This window comes from Condylura cristata, unplaced genomic scaffold (assembly GCF_000260355.1).
Source record: "Condylura cristata isolate star-nosed mole 26May11 unplaced genomic scaffold, ConCri1.0 scaffold00014, whole genome shotgun sequence".
In the NCBI taxonomy this organism is placed as follows: domain Eukaryota; kingdom Metazoa; phylum Chordata; class Mammalia; order Eulipotyphla; family Talpidae; genus Condylura; species Condylura cristata.
The window spans coordinates 7,657,723-7,678,983 of record NW_004567115.1 but is presented as its reverse complement, the minus strand read 5'-3'; the positions used below and the strand labels follow the sequence as shown (position 1 = coordinate 7,678,983).

At 48.5% G+C, this 21,261-nt stretch overlaps 1 protein-coding gene across 1 annotated transcript in view; it reads left to right on the top strand.

Annotated features, from left to right (window-relative positions):
* Nucleotides 1-20,542, top strand: part of SPSB4 (splA/ryanodine receptor domain and SOCS box containing 4) — an 84,361-nt gene extending 63,819 nt beyond the window's left edge. Inside the window, exon 3 of the mRNA XM_004682153.2 lies at nucleotides 19,131-20,542. Coding sequence (XP_004682210.1) covers nucleotides 19,131-19,258 — 128 coding nt within the window. The 3' untranslated portion in view covers nucleotides 19,259-20,542. The remainder of the gene's footprint in view (nucleotides 1-19,130) is intronic.
* The last annotated feature ends 719 nt before the right edge of the window (nucleotides 20,543-21,261 follow it).

The window sequence follows — 21,261 nt, the reverse complement described above, 5'->3', positions numbered from 1 at the left end:
ATCAAATTGGAGAAATGGAATTGAAAACATAGGGTAAGAAAGTGTTATAGGGCACCCCAAATCTGTTCCAGAACAGGGGGAAAGGGACACCCCTGAAACCCCAAAATCCTGCCTGCTCTGAGTGGGTTCTGCCATCCGCCGCAAGGAGACAAAACATATATAAAGCTTTAATGAAAAGGGACTTTAATACAGTGAATATACAGTACGGAACACAAAGAATATAAGTTCTAAATCAAACACCTGAAGTGACCCATCCCCTCGTGGGCAAAAGTCCACCCAGAAGGGATTGGCCCAAAGCAAGGCTGAAGCCCGCCACAAGCCTAAAGCACCTTCTGGCCGGGACCCATAGGAAAGGGTCAGAAATGGCCAGACAAGTCTGGGAGGAAAAGAGCAAAATCAAAATCAAGATAAACACTGCCATACTCAACCTCCCCACGGGTCTCTCACCTACATCTCTTTCAACCAGTCCAGGGCCAAGAAACAAGCACGGTTTCTTCATCACATGCTTGCTGCTCCATGTGGCTTCCTCAGGTCTCCTTCTGGCTCTCCATCCTGCTGCCTTTTTCTCCCTCCTTCTCTCCTTTTCTCTGCTTAGCTCTACCCTTCTTCAGGGTGGGGCAGGGAACCTGGAGCTTCCCCTTTTCCTAGGCACCACCCGTTACACCAACTGCTCTTAGTACATGAGGGCATTTCCTCACTCAAACAGAACAAGTTGACCGTTACCCCAACCCTTCCTTGGGAGACAATTCAGGCCGAGTATGGGAGAAGAGAGTCACTCATGCCCATGGCCAGACACTGTCTTGGAGCTTCATGTACACCACTTCACGTGGCCTTCGCCTGACTGGCTTTACAGAGAAAGATCCTGTGTCAGTCAGTTTGTTACAGCAACAGACAACCCACAAATCATACTGACCAAACCAACAAGGGTGGGTTTTGCCCCTGCCGGGTGCCCATCGCTGGCCAGCTGGAGACTCTGCTCCACAAACTGCCTCTCCAGGGTAGGAAGAGCCACCCCATCCACCCAGACCCCTCACAGAAAAGGAAGGCACAGTGCAGGTACTGACTCCTACATCTGCCCAGGGAGGTAGTGGGTGGGCACCTCCACTGGCCAACACAAGTCTACAACTGCGCCCGAGTTCAAGGCCACTGAGGGACTGGCTGGCTCTGTGTCTGAAACAGGGAGCTGGCATTTTGAGGGGAGCACTCACAATCTCCACAGAAGTCGAGGGTCCCAACTCCCACAGCTCTTTCAAGGCAGAGAAGGAGCTCACCATTAAGCTGTTGCCCCCAGAAATCTGGGCTTTCCCTCCAAGTGGGTGTAGATGTGAGTCAGACTTCTGGCAGGAAGCCCATCTCTAGTATTCACCAGCTGTGTTACCCTGGCTGGGTAAGTCACTTAGCCTCTCAGAGCCTCATTTGTCCATAAAGTGAAGATACTTGTGCCAGACTGTGTTCTGAAAATCAAAACTTTATTTCTAACATTGGGGTGAATTCATTTGACAGCCAGAATCAACCTGAACTGCTGTGAGGCTAATTCCTAGTGGTTCCTTAGTTCATGCAGCATGAATATTCAGTTTTGCTGTTGAAATATTGATGTGTTTGACATCCAGACCACTGGGGTGTTATGCAATACACAATGCGTGCAACCTCATTACTAAATTCTGGAACTCTCTGAATTCGCAGTGTGGCCCCCAGGATTTTGGATAAGGAACAGTGGATCTGTTGTATCTTCTTTATGAGTTTGGAATGAGGACTAAGGGAGAGGATGTGTCAAAAATTCTTAGCCCAGGGTCCAGGATATAGTCAGTATTCAAAACTGGTGGTTATTCAGAATCCAAGTTTGGACTGATGAGACAGGCAAGAGGCGTGGGCTGTGAGAGATTGTCATGAGAGCAGAAACCAGAGCGAGAACCAAGTGGGAAGGCTCCAGTTTGCACATAATTGAAATCAGCAGATCTTCTCGTTTCCTAGTAAATAGAGGTTCTTCAGGGCCTCATTAATCCTGGAGTGTGTTTTTTGGAATGATTCACTCTGACAGCAAATAGGGTGTTTGTGAAGGTCCTCGGAAAAGATAACATGCTTTATAAGTGAAATATTTTGTTCTCACACTTATTAAGTTTAAAAGCAAAAGAGTGTGTCCTTTTTAGCCATCTGATCATTCACTTGCAAAATCATGGAGCTTGCAAGGGTGTCCCAAAACTCTGCTAAGTCTTCCAGGATGATCTTGATATTAAAATCCAAGACCCCACCCTCTACTCAGAGCATCTGCCTTCTATCTGCAACAGACTGATTCTACATATATTTTCTTTTGGCAAAAAGGTTCTGCTACTTTGGGAAAGAGACCTACCCTTTCCCCTCACATGGCTGAGAACCACAGCTGGCGGGGGGTGGAGGGGAGGAGGTTGGTTAAGACCTGGGCTGGAATTCCAACTTACCCACTCTATGACTTTGAGTGAGTGATAGGCTCCTGTGACTCATATTCCTCTTTAGTAGAGAAAGATATTGATGGTTGTTGTGAGGATGAAATGGGTGAATTCATGGGAAGTTCTTAAAAACTGCCTGGTGTAGTAGACACACTAGAACATTCTGGTTGTTGATAATATTGTCTAACATGAAATTGTGGTGGACCTGGGATCAAGGTCTCTGCCCCTCACTTCAGGAGTCTGCCCAACTATTTGAAAACAACTGTTGGCAAGGGTTTGGAGAAATTGCTACTGGCAAAATTCAGATGATGAAGTAACCACTGTAGAAGAAGTTTGATGGCTTCTCAGAAAGTTAGACATAGTATCAACATATGACCCTGCAGTTCCACTGCTTGATCTATACCGTTGAGAAGTGTAAACAGTGGCACATGAATACTCACAGAGGCATTATTCACAATAGCCAAAATATGGAAGCCCAAAATGCCCATTAGTGGATGCATGAACAAATAAGATATGGTCTGTCACCACAATGGAATATTGTTTAGCCATAAAAAGGAACTCACAATACTCAAAATGTGGAAGTCCAAAATGTCCATTAATGGATGTATAGACAAATAAGATATGGTCTATCAACACAGTGGAATATTATTTAGCCATGAAAAGGAACAAAGTTCTAATATATGCTTCAGTGTGGATGGAGCTCAAAGATGTGCTCCATGAAAAAAATCAGATCTAAATGGTCACATATCATGTGATTTCATTAATGTATATCCAGAATGGGCAAATTGATAGCATAGAATGTAGATGAGTGATTGCCAGGACCAGAGGAAGGATAAATGGAAGTAATGCTTACTGGATACAGGATTTCTTTGAGGGGGTGGTGAAATGATTTGGAACTTGATAAAGGTGGCCATTGCACATTGTGAATATTCTATGTGCCACTGAACTACATGCTTTAAGGTGGTTAATTTTAAGGTGTGTTGAGCTTTAGTTGAATTAAAAAAGAAGGAAATTCAGTGCAAGGAAGTTGTCGTCCAATTTTAGTCCACAGGGCAGAAAATATTCATGCATAAAATACCTGAGGATGAACTCAGTCTCTCTGAGCCTGGCACTGGGGGAGCGCCCTTCACTTCCCCAAGGTCTCCAGGAATCTGTGTGCTTTCCAAATTTAAGACACCTGACTCACTTCCAACTCCCCAGTACATGGGGGGGGGGGTCCTCAAGAAACATGGGTAATTGCCGAAAATCCTAGTAAGTGCTCCTCACTTCTGTACTCTCTGCAGACTCTGAAGCTTCATGCCAGCAGCTCGGGCTTCTGTCCTTCACTGCAGAATAAAATAGCACAGGTCATGGTGGTGGGTCTGGATTTGTCGTGCCCGCTCAGCGAGATGATGTGTGTAAGTCCTGGGAGGCCCAGCTGGGCCCAGGGCCAGCTTTGCAGAAGGCACCTGCTTCTGGTCTTAGTTTATTATTGGGGGAGATACCTTTTTTTACCCAGCTTCACTGAGAAGTCATTAACTTAAAATCTGTGAGTCTAAGGTGTATGACTCTAAGCTATTATATTTCTAACTATGTTGAAAAAAATAGAACATACAAACCCTATGAAATTACTACCTATTGGTCCAATGTATGGACTTATTGCAAAATATCCTACAGCACTGGCCTCCTTCACATAATTGCCATTTCTTTTGTTGTGGTGCGATATTTAAGATCTGTTTATACTCTTAGCAATTTGCAAGTACAGAAGACAGTTGTAGCGTAAATGAAGACTGCTCAGGCTTTTATGTCACTGGCCTCTGTGACTGTCACCTGCAGCCTTGAATGCAGGAGACACTTGGGAGCGTGGGCTTGGGGTGTGCATGCCTGATGGTGGAGTATGGTGTAAGTGGGCGCAGCTGAGCCTGGAGACTGAGCAGATAAGGACAGCGGCAGAGGACAGTGTAGCGGAGAACAGCTAAGAGGAAGAGACCATGAGAGAATGCCACAGAGAGTAGAAATTTCCCTGGGGGCTAGGAGGCTGACCAGTCTCCCAGCCCCCCAGCGCTCCTGCCTATCTTGCCCCTGGTTGCCTCACTACAAATGGTGTAGAAAGATCATTAAACGTCTGAAAAAGCCAGTGAGGGCTTCAGGACACTCCTTGACCTGTCTGCCTTGGTCATAGAGAAGCTGCCCCGTGCCCTGCTGGCACAGGAACAGTATTATTAAGTTGTTATTGTTATCCAGCGTTAAGGGATTTTCCATCTTTCCTTTAGGAAACTGGTTTCAACACACCCCGAACTTGGGTATTTTTCTGTCTTTTCCCAACTCACACATCCAACAAATTAATTTTGTCATTTTTCTTTCTGAGTATTTCATTGTCCACAAACCTCTACTGTCTGCTACCCCTTGTCTGAAGTAAAGTAAGAAATAAGGTGTCTGACTTGAAAAATAAGCGTCGTCAGCATTGTAAAACTACAAATATATCAGTGTTCTCTGGCTGCTGAGTAGCATCTTAGGAGGAACACGCAGACTCTGGGGTCACACACTGTCAGGTAACCTCGCTGCAGCCTCGCTGTGACTGAGTCTTTTCCTCTCTGAAATGGCGGTTAATGTGGTACCAGCCTGTCATATTTATTTGAGGACTGAATGAGTTACCAAAGGATACCTGCTCAGCTCGGTGTCCAGTCCCAGAACTCGTTGTTAGCCATTATTAGCACAGGGGGTAGTGGTGATGTTCTCACTATGACTTCATGATGGTCCTGCAGCGCCCCAGTCCACCCTGGCATTCTGTCCTCTGCACAGCTAACATCTTAGGAACCTGGTGTCCCGCCCCTTCACACCAAGGAAAAGTAGGTGTGAAGGAACCGGTGTTTGGTGACCAGGCGAGTGAGAGTTCTCAACCTGCTGCTGTTCAGAATCCACAGTGAGAGACCATAGAGAGAGAAACCAGGGTGCGCGTGAAGTTCTCTTCTCCACATGTCGTTGTGGATGTTATAGTTATGATTGTCCACAGCACAAAATAATAGGGAGCAAATTCCTGGGTCCTGTGAGGTTTGTGCTTCAGTGGTGGGATCAGACCTTCTGGCAGTTTATGAGTTTATGTCCAGTCGAAAGTCTCATGACGGCGGTGAGTGAGCTTCACTCTGACACAGAAGTGACGCTGGCACCTCAGGGCTGTTTGGACCGAGAAATGTTTTTATCGGCCATATTAATTTTAAATAGTACAGAAATGAGATGAAAATATCTGGATATCCAGCTTTTCTGAAAGCTCGGGAAATACAGTGACAGCCCACATTCTGCCTGGGAACTGAGTCTGGAGCCCCAGTTTCCATGAGCCCCAATATTTCCCCATGCCCATTGCTCACACCTGCCCTGCAGCCACTTTGGTTACCTGCCTGGGCCCTTGGAATGGGACTTGTGCTACTGTATTTAAGTGGTTTTTATTCATGTACTGACTGTTAACTTTTTAAAAAGTTACCTTAAGCAAGAAATCATTTGCTTGAAATTTGAAGAAACAGCATTATTTCCAAATGTCCTAGCTTTATTCTGTATTCTGGTTCTCTACACACTAAAAATATTTATTTGCAGACCTCGTCATTCACCAATTCTAAAACAGTTTACCAGAGCTACCCCATAAAGATGGGGTTCCTCTTGAGCCTAACTGGATACTTTAAAGTATAGGGGCGGGGGTGGCTAGGGTGAGAAAACTTGGCGGACCCCATCCAAGAATTCAGTTTACTCATCAGTTTTCCTCAACTCAAGAAAAACAAGCTTCCACCATCCTCCTCTGGGCCTCTTTCTGAGCTCACACTTGGAAAGGTCAAATAAACACAATAAATCCATTAGAAGGCCTTCATATTAAACCCCTGGGGCTTATGCTGTTTAGCAAGAGGCTAAAGTGATGACGTTTCCCAAGTGGAAGGAAGTTTGCTTGACCTTGGCTATTTGCTAGAAAACACGTGTCAGCGGTGCCAGTTAACCCCGATGGTTGGGGGAGCCCGTCCCAGGCTGCTTCAGGAAGGAGTTGACGAAGTCCCTGATGTTAGGCCTGAAGAGAAAGAAGACGGTCTTTACACGGTCTGCTCTGGCTTCCTTCTCCTCTCTGAACTCTTCAGGCCAAACTCCAGATGGAGCCAGGTGGACTGGACACTTGACTTACTTGACCCCTTTAGTAAGTGATCCCACTAGATGGGGTCCACATCTGGCCACCTCACAGCTGACTGGGCAGTTTGTGGTGGGGTATGTTGGCTGAAGCCCAGTTCTATTGAATGGAGATCCATTCAGGAATCTCCAGTGCGTGGAAAACAAACCAGTGTCACTCACCCAGGGGCCTTTTCACCACTTATTAACTGCGACTGTAAGTGAGTTGCTTCCTGTGCCTTGGTTTCCTCAGTCTGTCAAAGAGCATTCATATTAGTAGCTGCCTTATGGGGTTGGTGCTTAGACTCTCTCAGGGCATAGGAAGTGCCCTGGAAGTTCTTGCTATGACTGTTCACGTTAGTGGTAAGTCACCATTGTCGTCATCACTGCGGCCTGGCAGTGGCGCCAGTGTCCAGCACCATGGACTTTGAAAGTATATCAGTGGCGCCAGTGTCCAGCACCATGGACTTTGAAAGTATATCAGTGCTCCTGAGTTTCTTCACGCTTCTGATGGAAACATTGGTAGGAACATTCAAAGGTAGAAGAGGCTGATGGCAAGGCTGGAGGCTGGAATCCCACCCAGCTGGATTGGGGCCCAGTCCGGCCCACTCGGTCCTCTGACTAGAGTCATCCATAATTGTGGACAGGAGTGTCCCCCACTACCTATTCTAATGCCACTTTCTTACTTTGTCTCACCTGCTGTGAAACCATAATAGCTCCCATTTATTAATTGCCCACATGGTGCCCATTGGGCACCCCTCATACCCCCATGCTCCCCTGAGTCAGGGGAGCAGCCTGCCATAGAAAGCCAAAACTCCACTCTGGTCTCCTTACTTTGGAAGGTCAGGGCGGCTGCTACCAGCGTCGCCTCCCCCCAGCAGCCAGTCTCAGCAGGCAGGAGGGTCTCCATTGTCACTCACTCACTAGTATGGAGTGTGATTCATCTTTTGGCCAGCTTTTTGTTTGAGCCAGATTCAAATCATGTCAGGATTTTTTTTTTAATTCACCTTTGTGTTTATGCTCTTTGTTTCTAAGTGAAGCCGATACACAGAACCGGATTACAGACTCCTCACCTGGGGACTCACTGGCCACCGCTCCCTCACAGTCCTCTTTCCTTCTAACAGACTTAATACCAGCTTCTTCGTGATTTAATGTTTCTATGAATCCATTCTCCTAGGGCCAGCACTGACAAGTGGGTGCCTCTGTGGCCCTCCCCACGCCTCCAACTTCTGCATTTACTGCCCCTTACAGATTTTTCACACCAAGCCATGTGTCTCAACAATGTCTTATTTAGTTTTAGTTCTCAGACTTTGCAACTCGCCCATGCCTCTGTCAGCACCACTCTGTGTTCATTGTGGCTTTAAGTAGGCCCGACTCTCCGGTAGGCAAGTCCCGCTGCCTCACACTCCTTACTCTGCTTCTCTAGAAGAATGGAGGTCTGCTCCCTTGGGCCCTGCCCCTGCCCTGGGTGGGACGAGCGCCCAATCTCTGAAGGACCGTCCCCCTCTCCGATTGAGTCTCCCCACATGGAGCGGGCTTCCTTCGTGTCTGTAGGGCAACCGGGCTGCTCTTGTGATGTTGGGAGGATCCTGGTGCAGGTGCCCTGGCTGCCAGTCAGGCCCTCCCAACCCCCCGCCAGGCTCCCCCACGTGACCCTGGCTGTGTTCATCTGAAGCCAGAGTGTCCACTGGGGCAGACTCCAAGCTGAAAACAGTCAGATTTTCTGGGAAGTTTTTCAGCTGAGTCAGGAGCATCCCGCCACCAAACCAAGGAACTAGCGCAGTATGTTACTAATTCTGTCTGCCTGAGAGGCCTTCTGTAGTCAACTCTGGCGCTATGAAAGGGCTACTTTTAAGTCGTCCCCTTCCCTAGAAGAGCTGGCCCACCATTTCCCTGTAGAGATGAGTTTCCCTCTTTGCAGCTGCCTCCCCCTCCCAGACACTGGCCTGCTTATCTTTACTGAGCAAATGCCCGAGATGCCCAAGGCCGGGCAGCAAGGACAAGAGCCAGCCCCTCCATCTAAAGGCAGAGACAGCACCAGCAGCAGGAGATGTTTCTGGAGCATCCCTGGGATTTATCATAGGTGGAGGGCAGAGCGACCACATTCCTCGACCCCCACATTAGACAATGATATTTGGCAACAGAACAGAATATGTGAAACTGGGCTGCCCCATCAAATCCTGAGGTCTGTTGCCACAAAATGAGTAACAGTCGCAGTCTCTGCTGAGAGGTCTCTGGAGGCAGGAGGAAGGCTCACCAGTGGAGGGCATGAGCTGTGCTGGATGGGGAGAAGGTGGAGGGGATGGCGCTGGGAGGCTGTTCTTCACAGTGGAGTAAGGAAGTGACGAGGGCTGCTCATGAAGAGAGGAGCAGAACCGTCTAGAAGGTGGACATGGAGTGACTTGGAGGTAGGGTGAACTTGGAGACACAGTGGGCGTGTCTGAAGTCTGGGTTTGGGAACCTGAACATAGGACCCCAGGAAGGGACCCCCCTGGAGAAGCATAGTGGTGAGGAGCGGGGCAGAGATTGGTTTCATTGCAAGGTGTCTGGGGGTTCACTCCATGCAGTGAGACTGCGTGTCTGTGTGTTGGAATTACTGGGGGAATCTCATGAAAATGCTGCGTGTGAGGTCTTCCATTCAGGTGAGCCAGAGGCAGTGTGTTCCCAGCGGGCTCCCAGGTAAGGCCAGAGCTGTCGGTCCCACTGAGGCTGTAGTGGACACTGAGTGGTCACTAAGTGTAGTCTCCCCTAAATAAGTGTGCCAAGCTTCAGGAATGCTAAGATTGCTCTTTCTGGGCAGAATTCAGAGCTATGAAAATGGAAAGGGAGCTGTGTCCTTTCAGAAATGATTTTATTTGTCAAGTGATACTCATGACTTCAGGTGCCACACAGGCCGTCACATGGTTGGATCACCCGAGCACTCCACCCTAGTCTCAAGTCTAGTACCAGGCTAAGACCTGTCTCTTTCAGAAATGAGCAATGTCAGATATTTCCACTGGCCCATTCTGCAGGTGGAGAGATCAGGGCATGAGGAACACATCACTGCTTTGATTAAAGGCTTCTCAGAGTCCCAATGTGGACTTCAGGAAAAAGTCTTGTTCAGATACCTGAGGTACAAACTCTGCTCCAGTATGAGGGTGACACTGACTTTTTTTTCCCCTTGAACTGGATTTTCTCCAATAATTGATTATTGTTTCCTTCCAGTGTCATCTGAGAAAACTATAAGCGTTTCCCAATATTACACAAAAGATTTCTTAAAATGTATCTTAGAGCTATTAAGCCCTCAGCACCAATAAGCACCCTTCTTACCCTGCAGAACAACTAACTCTTATTCCCATTCTAAAATGTCTCCGTTACAGCCTCCTCCAGGGAGCCATCCTGGACCTCCCCTGGATGGCTTACTTGTTCCTCTTCCTGGCTCACTTTCACACTGCCACTGTTAATTTCGGTCTCCCTATTCTGTCTGGAGCCACATGAGGCTCTGTGCCCAGTTCCCTGCTCAGGTTCTGTAAGCAAGTTTATAAGTAAGTTTGGTGGCAGGTGTGTGACAAGACTTTTTCCTGAAGTCCACATTGGGACTCTGGAATCCCTTTTAACCCCTTTCGAGAAGCCTTTAATCAAAGCAGTGATGTGTTCCTCATGCCCTGATTTCTCCATCTGCAGAATGGGCCCATGAAAATATCTGACATTGCTCGTTTCTGGAAGAGACTGGTCTTAGCCTGGTACTAGGCTTTATAGTAGGGTGGAGGCTGGGCTAGGCTTTTTCCAGTATGGCACCCCTTACTGGTAGCCTACACCCCAAATCCCCTCTCCCATCTGGGCAAATATTGAAACTTCTTCCCATCTCCCCACTCTCTCCCCAACCCAAACACTCAAGGCTGTTATCTGCTGAGAGGTTGAGAAGACCCAGCATGGACGAAGGCTGACTCCCCAAGAGTGAGCCTGTCCGGAACCAGGCTCAGTGCTCATAGCTGTGAGAAGGCAACGTGGAACATCCTCCTGGTTTCTGCCAGGGCGGGCAGCAGAGCAAACAGCTGGCAGCTCCTGGCCTGCTGAGGTCTTGGCCAGGAGGACAGAAAGTGCCCATGGACTGAGGTCCTCATATGAGTGAGTCAGTGCCAGGCCCCGCATTCCTTAGACAATGTGAATGCAAACCTGTGGCTAACGTAAGCCTCACTGGGCAAACCTGACGCAGCCTCTGAGCAGCCCGCCGTGTCCTTCAAATTAATGGCAGGTGGTAACTGGCCTTCTTGGACCTGACCTGGCTCAGTACCACCTCCCCTAGGAAGCTGACCTGTGCTGCCTGCTGTTGGCAACCCAGCCCCTGGGTTTCTGAGGTTTATCTAATGTTCCTCTCAGAGGCACTTCTGGTCTTGCCACTCACATTTGTTCATGAGTATTTGAACCTAATTTGATCAGATAAGAAATCCTTCCACCCCTGGGTGAAATATGACTTCTTTTCCACCAAGAATCTTGGAGGAAGGACCCTGAATCTTCTTGCCAAGTCACTTGCTGTACTGCTAGGCTCTGAGACCCCAAGAAAGAAGACGAGGCCCCTGCGCCAAAGGGTGGCTGAGGCCGGCCAGCTCCCGTGGCTCCCGGCTGCCCGGCTGCCTCCACTCAGCTGTGGGGCAGTGCCAGACTGAGGGACCTACATCCATCCTAGGCCCTGACTGGAGCTAAGCAGAGATGACCGGAACTCCAGATGCTGAAGATGCTCCCCCTTTATTTTCTAGTTCCCAGCTCAATGCTACCCCATCACGCCTGCCTGTCCCCACACACTCTGTCCCCAGTGGTCACTGTACAGCTGGGTGAAAAAGGAAGTGAAGAACAGGCATGCTAGTGGAATGTGGCCAAAGAGAAAGCCCTGCAGCTTAGAGTTTGTGAGGAAATAAAGGGGACAGCAGGAGTGGCTGCCCCGCGGTCAGAGGCAGGATTGAGGTTCCTGTGGGGCCCGGGTGGCGGGGCAGAAGAGAGCGTGCCTGAGCAATGAAAGGATGGTCTGGGTGGCGGAGTCTGTCATCACAGAGGGTGGAGAAGGGATCTGGAAGGCCAGGCTGGAGACCTGACGAGAGAAGCCAGAGGGCAGTAGACTGCAGCCGCAGGGAACAGATGCGGACTGAGCCAGGAGGAATGAACCACAGAATCGAGGAGTTCTCACCCTGGGATGGGGCATGCGGCACTTCGTATGTGCCAGTATGAGTTCAGGGGGGGTCTTGCCCCACCCCTGTACCTGTGAGGACAGAAAGCCCCCACAGAAGGTTGAAGGGTGGTGTGCCGGGGAGAAGGCTGGGGTGCCTAAGGGGAGAGGGGCCCTTAGAGCAGCTCGGCGTGTGGTGTTCTGTGTGTGGGACAGCAGATCCGGAAGACACAATGGGAGACTTTGAGTTGTCACGAAGCTGCGAGCTGCAGTCAAAGGTGATGAGACCCTGGGTTAGCAGGGAGATGACCCGGTGGAGAAACGCGTCACTGGAAGGGGGTTTTTCTGAGCATCACCGTGGAATGTAATGCAGCTCCATGTCATGCCTTTGACCTCCCATCACTTTTGGGCTCCACTGACTCTCTTCTTTTCCTGGGCAGTCATGCCAGCTTGTTTCTTGAATTCCTTTTTGATTTTGTTGGAGCACCCCCTTAAGCAACTTTCAGCTTGAGTGGGTAGAGTTTTTCCTCTCAGCGTCATTGAACACATCTGAAAATGTAGCTGCTGTTTGCTCTGCTGTAGCTAGAGCATCAGGAAGTCTTGGGGGGGAGGACATTTTGCTGGACATACTTTCCTGCTGAAACTGGGTCAGGAAACCCAGACCCTCAGGCACTTGAGTATGGTGGAAGTGTCTTCCTGTTCCCAGCATCCATTGCAGCCACCTCTACTGCTCTGTCATGCTCCATTTAGCTTCTGTTTGGACCTCAACACTGACCAAGAGTCTCCCCCAGGGCTGCTCCCCTCCTTCAGAGAGCAGACTAGCTTCAGGGGGAGCAGAAAGGGAAACATAGTTGCCCCAGCACGAGACTTGCAGTTCTTTAAGGAATTATCTTCATGTTTGCGCTATGTTCAGTCTTTCCCTTGTTGATGGGCTGGGGCTTCTTTAAGTCTGCTTTGGTGAGAGCCACACCCTCCAGGTGTCTGGGGCTGGCAGTTCTCGGCTTTATTCTCCACCATCCTATTGCACCTGCTTTCTCTTTTCTGCATTCAGCCCTAGTGCCAGGCATGCTGACTACCTTTCTTTTTTCCCAGTACTATTACCAGTATGAAGATAAATACTTATGCACACACCTGCTCGTCTTTGTTGTCATTGCAGAGAGATCTGGTGAGAGTGGTACAGTCTGTGGGCTGCCTCCTTGAGCACAGCCCATGGGGTTCAGGTTGCATTTTCCAGCCTGCCCGTACGTACTGACATCTCCAGATCATTGGAGATTTCCCACGGCCCTGCTCTGGGGTGTTGCCAGGGAAGCCCAGGCATTATTTAGGACTGTTTTGGCTGCAGCACTCTCCTCCCCTCCCCTACAACAATGTTGTGACTGGAGGGCAGTCTCTCCAGGGAAAACTTCAGTCTTGAAAAAAGGAGGCAGGCTCCTAGCAGGAAGTACAAGGAAGGGTATCATAGCTGAGGGAGGAGCATGAGGAGAGAGGCCCAGAGGCATGAAGACAGTTCAGTGACTCTCCAAACCAGACATGAATAATAAGTCATTGAAGCAGTGTCTGACACAGCCAATGTATGATCTCCCATGTGTCTGTCTTCTCAGGTTCTCAAAATAAGCAAGTGATGCCCAGGTCTATTTAAGTTCAGAATGTCATCAAACATTCCCCTGCTCTGCTGACTACTGCCTAAAATTGTTGCAAACAAATTTCAGCTCTTGACCTTAAAACCCTGGTCTTTTTCCAAGATATATATGCAAGTGCATGTCTTGGTGTCTCCCCATACCAGGCAGAGGAAATTTCAAGGAGACCAGAGAAGCAACATAAGCCATTAACCCCACATCCAGATCTCCACCTATTTCCATCACATGGACCAGCATAACCAATGGACCAATGCCCCATTTTCTTGACAGAGAAACAGAGTTCCTGGGAAGTTCCCAGGGGGAACTATGTTGGTGATGGAGAATTATGCAGATCACTGGAGAACTTTGGAAATGACTGCCTTGCAGTATTTTTAGCACAGAACTACACATCCAGCCTAGCTCCAATAAATCTTCATCAAGAGCAGAACATTGTTGTCAATTAGGATAATGAGGCATTTTTAGAACCACAGTAAGTAAATTATTCTATTTTTAAAGTTACCTCTTGGGTTGATGGCCTGAGACAAGACAGGCTGTGGAGGTACGGTGTGCCACCCCATCATCAAGGTGCGTGGATGGTGGTAACCCTGGGCCCATTTTACAGGCAAGGAAGATGGCAGCTTGCCAAGAAAATGGCAGCAGGAACTGGGATTCCAAGTCAGCGCTCTGCCTTTTTTGTCTCATCAGTCAGGGACTTTTTTTGAATATGAATTATTCTTGAAGTATTACATATATGCAGAAAGCATGCAAATGTTAAGTGACTCAACTCACCAAATTTTACAAACGGAATATACAGGGATCGCAAAAGCTAAAAATCAATGAATCAAAAGAATCCTGAGCTCCAGGAGCTTCTCATCACTATCCCCCAATGTCACCCCTAAATTCGTCATTCTGTTTTTGAGAGCTTCTTTGGAGGTTCTAGCAGGGAAGCACAGCTGCCCGATACTTTTGACTGAAGAACAGTTGGTCTCTATTCAGGGAAGGCGATCCTCTTCCACAGAGCATGCAGCTTCGAGAGGGAAGCTAGCCAGCCAGCCAGATCAGCCGAGTCAACCCTGGCAATCAATGGGGGGGCAGATGCCGCAGCCAGATCTCCCTCACATCCCATCATTCTGTTTTTGAACTCTATACAGTCATACAAAATTATGTTTGAGTGATTCAGCCACTTTTTGCATGTAAACGGTGGTTCCTTCATCTTCATGGCCGATTACTACTCCATTCCATGAACATACACTATACATTCCCCTGGGGTGGACAGAATTGCTTCCAGTTTAGTGCTGTTTTAAATAATGCTTCCTGAGCATTCACACACACACATGCCCAGGAGTAAAACTGCAGGCCGTAGGTTTAGCTTTAGGAGATGCCCCCAGATTTGCAAAGGGATGGTGACAGTTTTCTCACCTGGCGGCAGCATTGTGAGAGTTCCAGCTGCTTCACCCCCTCGCCAACTCTTGCTCTTGTCTCATTTTCATCTTAGTCATTTGGGATTGGCATATAACAGAGATACATTATGGTATTCTTTTGTCCTTCCCTGATGATTCCTGTAGTTGTGCATTTTTCCACATATTTTTTGGCCACTTGAATATTGACTGTCGTAAATAATGACTCCCTTTAAAATTTATCTTCAGTTGGAAAATATTTCTGAGAATGCTTCCCATGCAGGAAAATTCTGCTTTCCTTCCCACCTGGGCCATCATTTCTACATTGTGACATCTGGCATTTCTGAGGAGGGCTCCAAAGGGGAGGAGGGTTAGAAAGTGGAGTGGGTGCTATGACCCCAGACGTCACCAGGCATTCTCCCAGCTTTGGAAATTCCCCTGCTGAGGTAGAAGCTCCAGGGGTTTCTCTGTGCACTTTGGGATTGACGTGAGATCGTCAGAGATTAGGAGCGATGGTTTATATAGCACATTGAGAGCTGAACTCTAGCACCCCTTACTCTTTTCCTTTGGAGTTTGGGCTCTCCATGGATTTCAGTGACTGCTGAGAAATGAAGATAAATGGAGTTCTTTCCTTCTCTTCTTCAACTCATAATTAGGCTGGGAACACACAGGGAGGTGGATTTGCTAACAAGGCTAAGCCTTTTGTGCATTGAGGACCTAGTGTATGCCTAGGGTATTAAAGTGATTAAGAAAGCGCTTAAGCTCTGCAACAATTATCAGACTTCAACAGATCAAAGTTTTCCTGGTGCAAAACGGAAGCCCATCTCCCCTCACTCAGAGGAGAAACTGCTGACCTCCTGGCCATAACCTATGCTGCTCACTGTCTTCTCACTTTATCTCACAAGGGGTATCCAACCAAAACTGGAGGGGAAGGAGATAGCTAGGAGTGGTGTTCCCTTGAACACCTCCTGTGTGCCACGAGGTAATTGGTAAGCACTTACATTCCCATTTACCCTTACCTCAAGCTTCTTGTCAAGTAAGACCTGTCCTATTTTCAGGGGATATACAGGAGAGTCAGGAGCTCGGAAAGAAATGTTGCCAGGTCAGAGCAATGTGTTTCAGTAACAAAACAGCTATGGAAGAGCTAACCAGAAGCCATTCTCTTAACAGGCTGAGACAGGCCCAGGTTGAGAGTCCTAAGGCAGGTGAGTCCAGGTCATGTCTTTAGGAACTTCAGTCTCCTGAAGGGAACTGAAAATGCTTGCTGGGTTTGTTAGAGGAAGAGGGCACTTCTGGTCCAGGAGGCCCAGTTTATGCCACCAACACTCCAAGCGCAGGACCAGCATTGCCTGAGTCCCCAGTGCAGATGGGATGGCCACGGTGCTGTGCCATGGGGGTAGAGGGATACAGAATTCCCTGCAAGCCTTTCTGTAGATCTAGGCATTGTTGTTCCACTTCTCAGATGAAGAAACCAGGTTCTCATGATAATATTCACAAATATGTAAATTTAGAGTGGTGGAACTGGGTCCCAAGTCCTGAAGAACGTTCTAGTCATCTTTGCTGGAGAATGGGGATGTGAGAATGGACATGTGCCTAGCAGGGGTCCACATTGGAATGGGTGTGTGAGGGCAGAAAAAGCCACTTTTGGTAGCAGCCCATATTGGTAGGTACAGTCTTCATGGTGGTAGAAGTGGGCAACAGTGAGCTGGCATGTGGTCGGAGCCAAAGAGTAAAGCCTCTGGACTGGGGCTTCACAGCGCCTACCCAGGAGCCTAGGATGCTTAGCTTTACCTTAAAGCAACCTTCTAACAATGTGTGGTGTTTAAGGGAGGCAGCCTACAGCTTCAAATACAGGCTGATGGATTGTGTGATTCTGTACAAGCCCCTTCACCTCTCTGAGTCTCAACTTTCTTTCCTTTAAAGTATGCACAGTCACATTTAAATGAGATAAATCTAGCATAGCAAAATGGACAATTGGATGGTCAAAACATGTGGTTAAATTTTAAGACAGCTGTCAATTTCCAGGTATCTTTGCTACTTATCACCTGTGTATTTTTAGGCAAGTGATATACCCTCTCTGTGTTTTAGTTTTGTTCTGTAAAGTGAGGATAATAATGATAATTCCTATCCCAAGACGTTGTTATATATGAGTGTGATACATACTCTCACATGAGCTGATACAAATAAAGACTGCATAGCATAGCATCTGGCCATTTATTAAGTCTTCAATAAATAGTTACTATAGGCCCTCCCTGGTGGCGCAGCGGGTTAAAGCACAGCACTGAGAATCTAAAGCCACTTCCGCATGAGTTCGATTCCCGCCTGCCCCGGAGGTGACCACATGGCGTGGCAGACCTCTCCTGACCCGCCCGCTGCTCCCCTCAGTAGTGTACTTTGTCGATCTGTCTGTTCTGTTCCCCACTGTCTCTCATGAAGCCTCTCGCCGCCCCTGAGCCTCTGGCCTGTACCCCAGTTCTGTATGCACAAATAAATAAATAAAATGCTTACTATAATTATGCCATCCCTCATGTTGGCTGGTAAGTAGTAGTTGCTCACTAAATGGCTATTAGTTTTCTTTATCCCCAAGGTCCAGGGGCACAGGCAGCAGCACTGGCATTATAGGAATCAAAAGGTCATGGAAATTTGCAGCAGGGAGGTTGGCTTTCAGCAGGCCATTGAAAACGAAAGGATTCAATCCAGGTAGTCTGCCAAGACACAGTGGGGTACAGGGTAGTGCAAGGCTGGATCAGAAGCAGGTGGGGGAACAAGAGATCCGGGTGCAGCTGTACTGCCTGAGAGAAATGAGGAGGTCTGGAGGGCGATGTCGAGAGTTGGCTTGGGTGTGACTGGGGCAGATGGTCTGCCTTCTGGGCCTGGAATAGAGAACATATCAGGCCTCTCTGGCCAACTGTGTGTGTGCATATGAAGATCAAAAAAAAGATTAGGAAGTGAAAGTGTTTAAAGCTACAAACACTTCATGCACCACATGATCTAATCCAAGTGAAGGGGAGTTGGATACACTGCGCATGGCTTCCACCACATCAGCCAAATCCTGATGGCTCTCCTTATTAACACTGCAGCTCTAATCAATAAAAATTCCTACAAAAGACTCTCTAGGCCATCTTCCTGCCCCTGATGATAGTATTCCTATCATAGCTCCTGTGTTAGTATTTATCACTTAACAGGTTTTTATCAAATGTTTTTAAAATATCACTTGTTCAGTTACCCAAAACGTGTTAAGATACAGCTTTATGTCTAGACTTATGGGAACTGAAGCTGTACAAGTTTTATGAGGCAATATGTGACTACCTTTTCATTCCCAGCCCGGCTAATTATCATCATCTCTCTCTACCCAGATGTCCCAGCCCATCTTATTTTATGCCTCTGTGCCTGTGCTTTTCCCCTCTGCCAATAGCACCTTTCCTAACCTCATATCATGTAAAACTCCTATTCACCCTTCAAAACCCAATTCAGATATTCCATCTGGAGCTTTCAAACAGCTTTTCCATATAGGAATTATTTCAACCAGTCACTTGTTTAAATTCCCAGATCATGAGTCTGCCTTCAATTCCAGGCCTGTGTGTGGCCTTGGCTTAGTGATCTCTGTATCCGCAGTTCAGAAGGCCTGAAAAGAGAGCAAGAGATTTTTGTAAGTATGTCTGCAATAAAGTTTGGTCCTATGTCCAGAGGTTCCATAGCTTATGGATTTTAATATATGAGTATTTTAAAACTATTAAAAGAATTTTTCAAAACTGAGTATTAGAAGAATTGTGTCGCTCTGCTGATGGTCAAAGGAGGCTACAAGGTGGCTCAAAAGCATTTCAAACAGCCTGGCACAGTCCAACCTGTTTCTAAGAGGACGCCTCGAGTCTCTCAAAAACAGCTTCCGTTCTTACCAAAACTTGCATCACACAGGTGAATTGGTGGTGGGAAGCCTATGGAAATTACAACTGAGATGAGAGGAAAAGATGCACAAAATGAAGAAGGATGTAAAACAATAAAAATATATAATAGTTTTTTTTAATAAATAAATGGTTTTTACATCGTGACATACTAAAATACATAAGAATCCAAACTTTCATGGAACAATACTGACTGTTGCTATGGGCATTGCTCCATTTTCTCTCTCTTTTCTTTCCTTCTTTCTCCTTCCCTCCCTCCTTTCTTCTTCCATTCCTTCCTTTCTTATTATTGTCACAACCCACGAATTGCTTCCGTGATTCTTCATTTCAGTCGGTTGCAGCCCATGGTTTGAAAGACCCTAGCTAATTCTTCAGCTTATATAATAGAAATGGCTTCCCAGGGGAGAAGCCCAACGCCCTGAGGTCAGCTCAGAGAAACAGGTGGGCAGGTGGTGGAAGGGAGTGCGCGGGGGTGAATGAGAAGCCGTGAGGACGGACCCGCAACATTCTAACCAGCTTCCCTGTCTTTGCAGCCGAGCCGCTACCGCTTATGGACCTGTGCCGGAGATCCATCCGCTTGGCCCTGGGCCGCCAGCGCTTACGGAACATCGGCGCCCTGCCCCTGCCTCAGTCTCTCAAAAACTATCTGCAGTACCAGTGAGCCAGAGGGGAGAGCCAGCTGGGGTGCTGGGGTGGGCAGGCTTCCCACTGAACATCCACACAGTCCATCAGGGCGGGGTCCTCGTCCTCACCGCGGTTCCCAGGACTTTCAGCGGTTCGAAAGGCCAGGCCCTCTTCCCGACTTTGAACACGAGACGTCTGTTGCCAACAGTATTTTCTGCTTTGGAAGCAGCCCTCGCGAGTCAGACACCTCCTTGGAAGTCACGAAGAGACTGGAGCCGGCGGGCACCCCGCCCGCCGACCGGGGCCCAGCGGACACCAGTATTGATCCGAGAGCCTGTTTCCTTATTGAAGAGAATGAATAAAACATTTGGGCAGGAGACTCTATTTTGTGGCCTGGTGCAGACAGAGCCAGGGAAAAATTGGCCAGCTCAGAGAGAAAATTGCTTCTGAATAATGAATGATGAAAGCGGCCGATGCCAGGGCCCCGTTGGGCCCCCACTAGACAGACAGTGAGACTGACGTGACAATTTAGGACTCTGCCCCTCTGAAAGACCGTGGTCGCCCAGGGATGCCCCGCTGCAGCACTCGCGAGTGGACAGAGCTAGGCGCCTTCCGGCTTACCTCTTCGATGTTGTTTACTGACCCTCCCTCGGCCCCTCCCCAAACTGGCCCTGTCACAGTTCTCTGGAGACCTCAGGCCCCTGTCTTCAGGGAGGCTGGGTCTGTCTGCTTCACCCCAGAGACAGAGCGGTATCCTCTATAATTGTTACTATTGTTAGTTGAATTCGCATTGCATTTTTAAAAAGAGGAGTGTGTTAAGGGCAGTACTTAATCCAAAGGTGCTAATCTGGGAGCTGGGGGAACTGGGGTGCCAGCGGGAGCTGTCCCTGGCAGGGAGCCTTCTGGGGTCTGTGGGTCTCTAGGCAGCCGTCCTTCCAGGATGCAGCCTGGCCCCCACAGAGCTTTATTTGACAAATTATTTTTTCACTTTAGAACACTTGTTTGAGTTTGTTTCTGTTTCCAATGTGTGTATGATGTGCTGTTTATTTATCAGCTGGGGGCCGTGAGTGGGCAGCTTGTGAGTGGAAGGTAGACCTGTTGCCCCTACCGCCCTGAGCCCAGGGCCTCTCATGGGACCGTGTCACTGCTGCCACCACCACCGTTTGGCACCTGTCATGTGTTTCCAAAGCTCTCTGTCCAGACTCATTTTATTTTTTACTCAAAATGGTCACAGCAGTGGATACCAGAGCCCCAGATGGCACTGCTTCCCCCCACTTTAATGTGAATTTGACTGGTGAATGAGAAGCGTTTCTAATAAAGTTTGTCGTTCAGTCCTTCAGCCCTGTATTAAGTGCTCTCTGGGGAGGGAGAGGGAGGGCTTCCTGCATCAACCTGGCTGGTCCGTGCCCCAGACCCTCAGGAGACAGGAATGTGAAGCCCTCTCTGGACACGTCTCTCTGCCTTGCCCCCCCTTGAGCTGGGACCCAAGCCACTTTACAAAGGCCTGCCCCAGCACATACCTGGGGCCTGGGCCCTGCAGAGCTGACGGTGACAGTGGGAAGGCAGGCCCAAGGCCTTCTGTTAGGGGGGGCACAGGCACAAGAGGGTAAACCCTAGAAGACAATGACCGGAAGGTGGGGCTGGGTGCGGCTTTGTGAGTGTGAGACTTAGCTGAGCTGAAGGCTAGAGTAGGGCAGGGGCCAGTTGAGGCTGGGGCCTGGGTCAGGCCTGGCACAGCCTTCATTGGGCAATGAGTGGCACATGCACCGTGCCAACTTCTGAGGACCCAGCTGTCAGACAAATGCCTCCATCCCTGGGGACTGTGTTTACACTGCAGCATGATGAGGTGACAGGCTCATGAAGGGGGCAGGGGGCGACAGGACAGGCAAGGCTTCCTGGAGGCAGCTGCACTCTGTACACGTGGTTTTTTAGAGAAGACCGTGGTGAGCTCAGAACAAAAGAGCCAAGCGTGCCGTGCCTGCTCTCAGCGGCAGTGTTGATCCTCTACTCTGACCTGGAGCAGGGCTTCCAGGGCTGGAG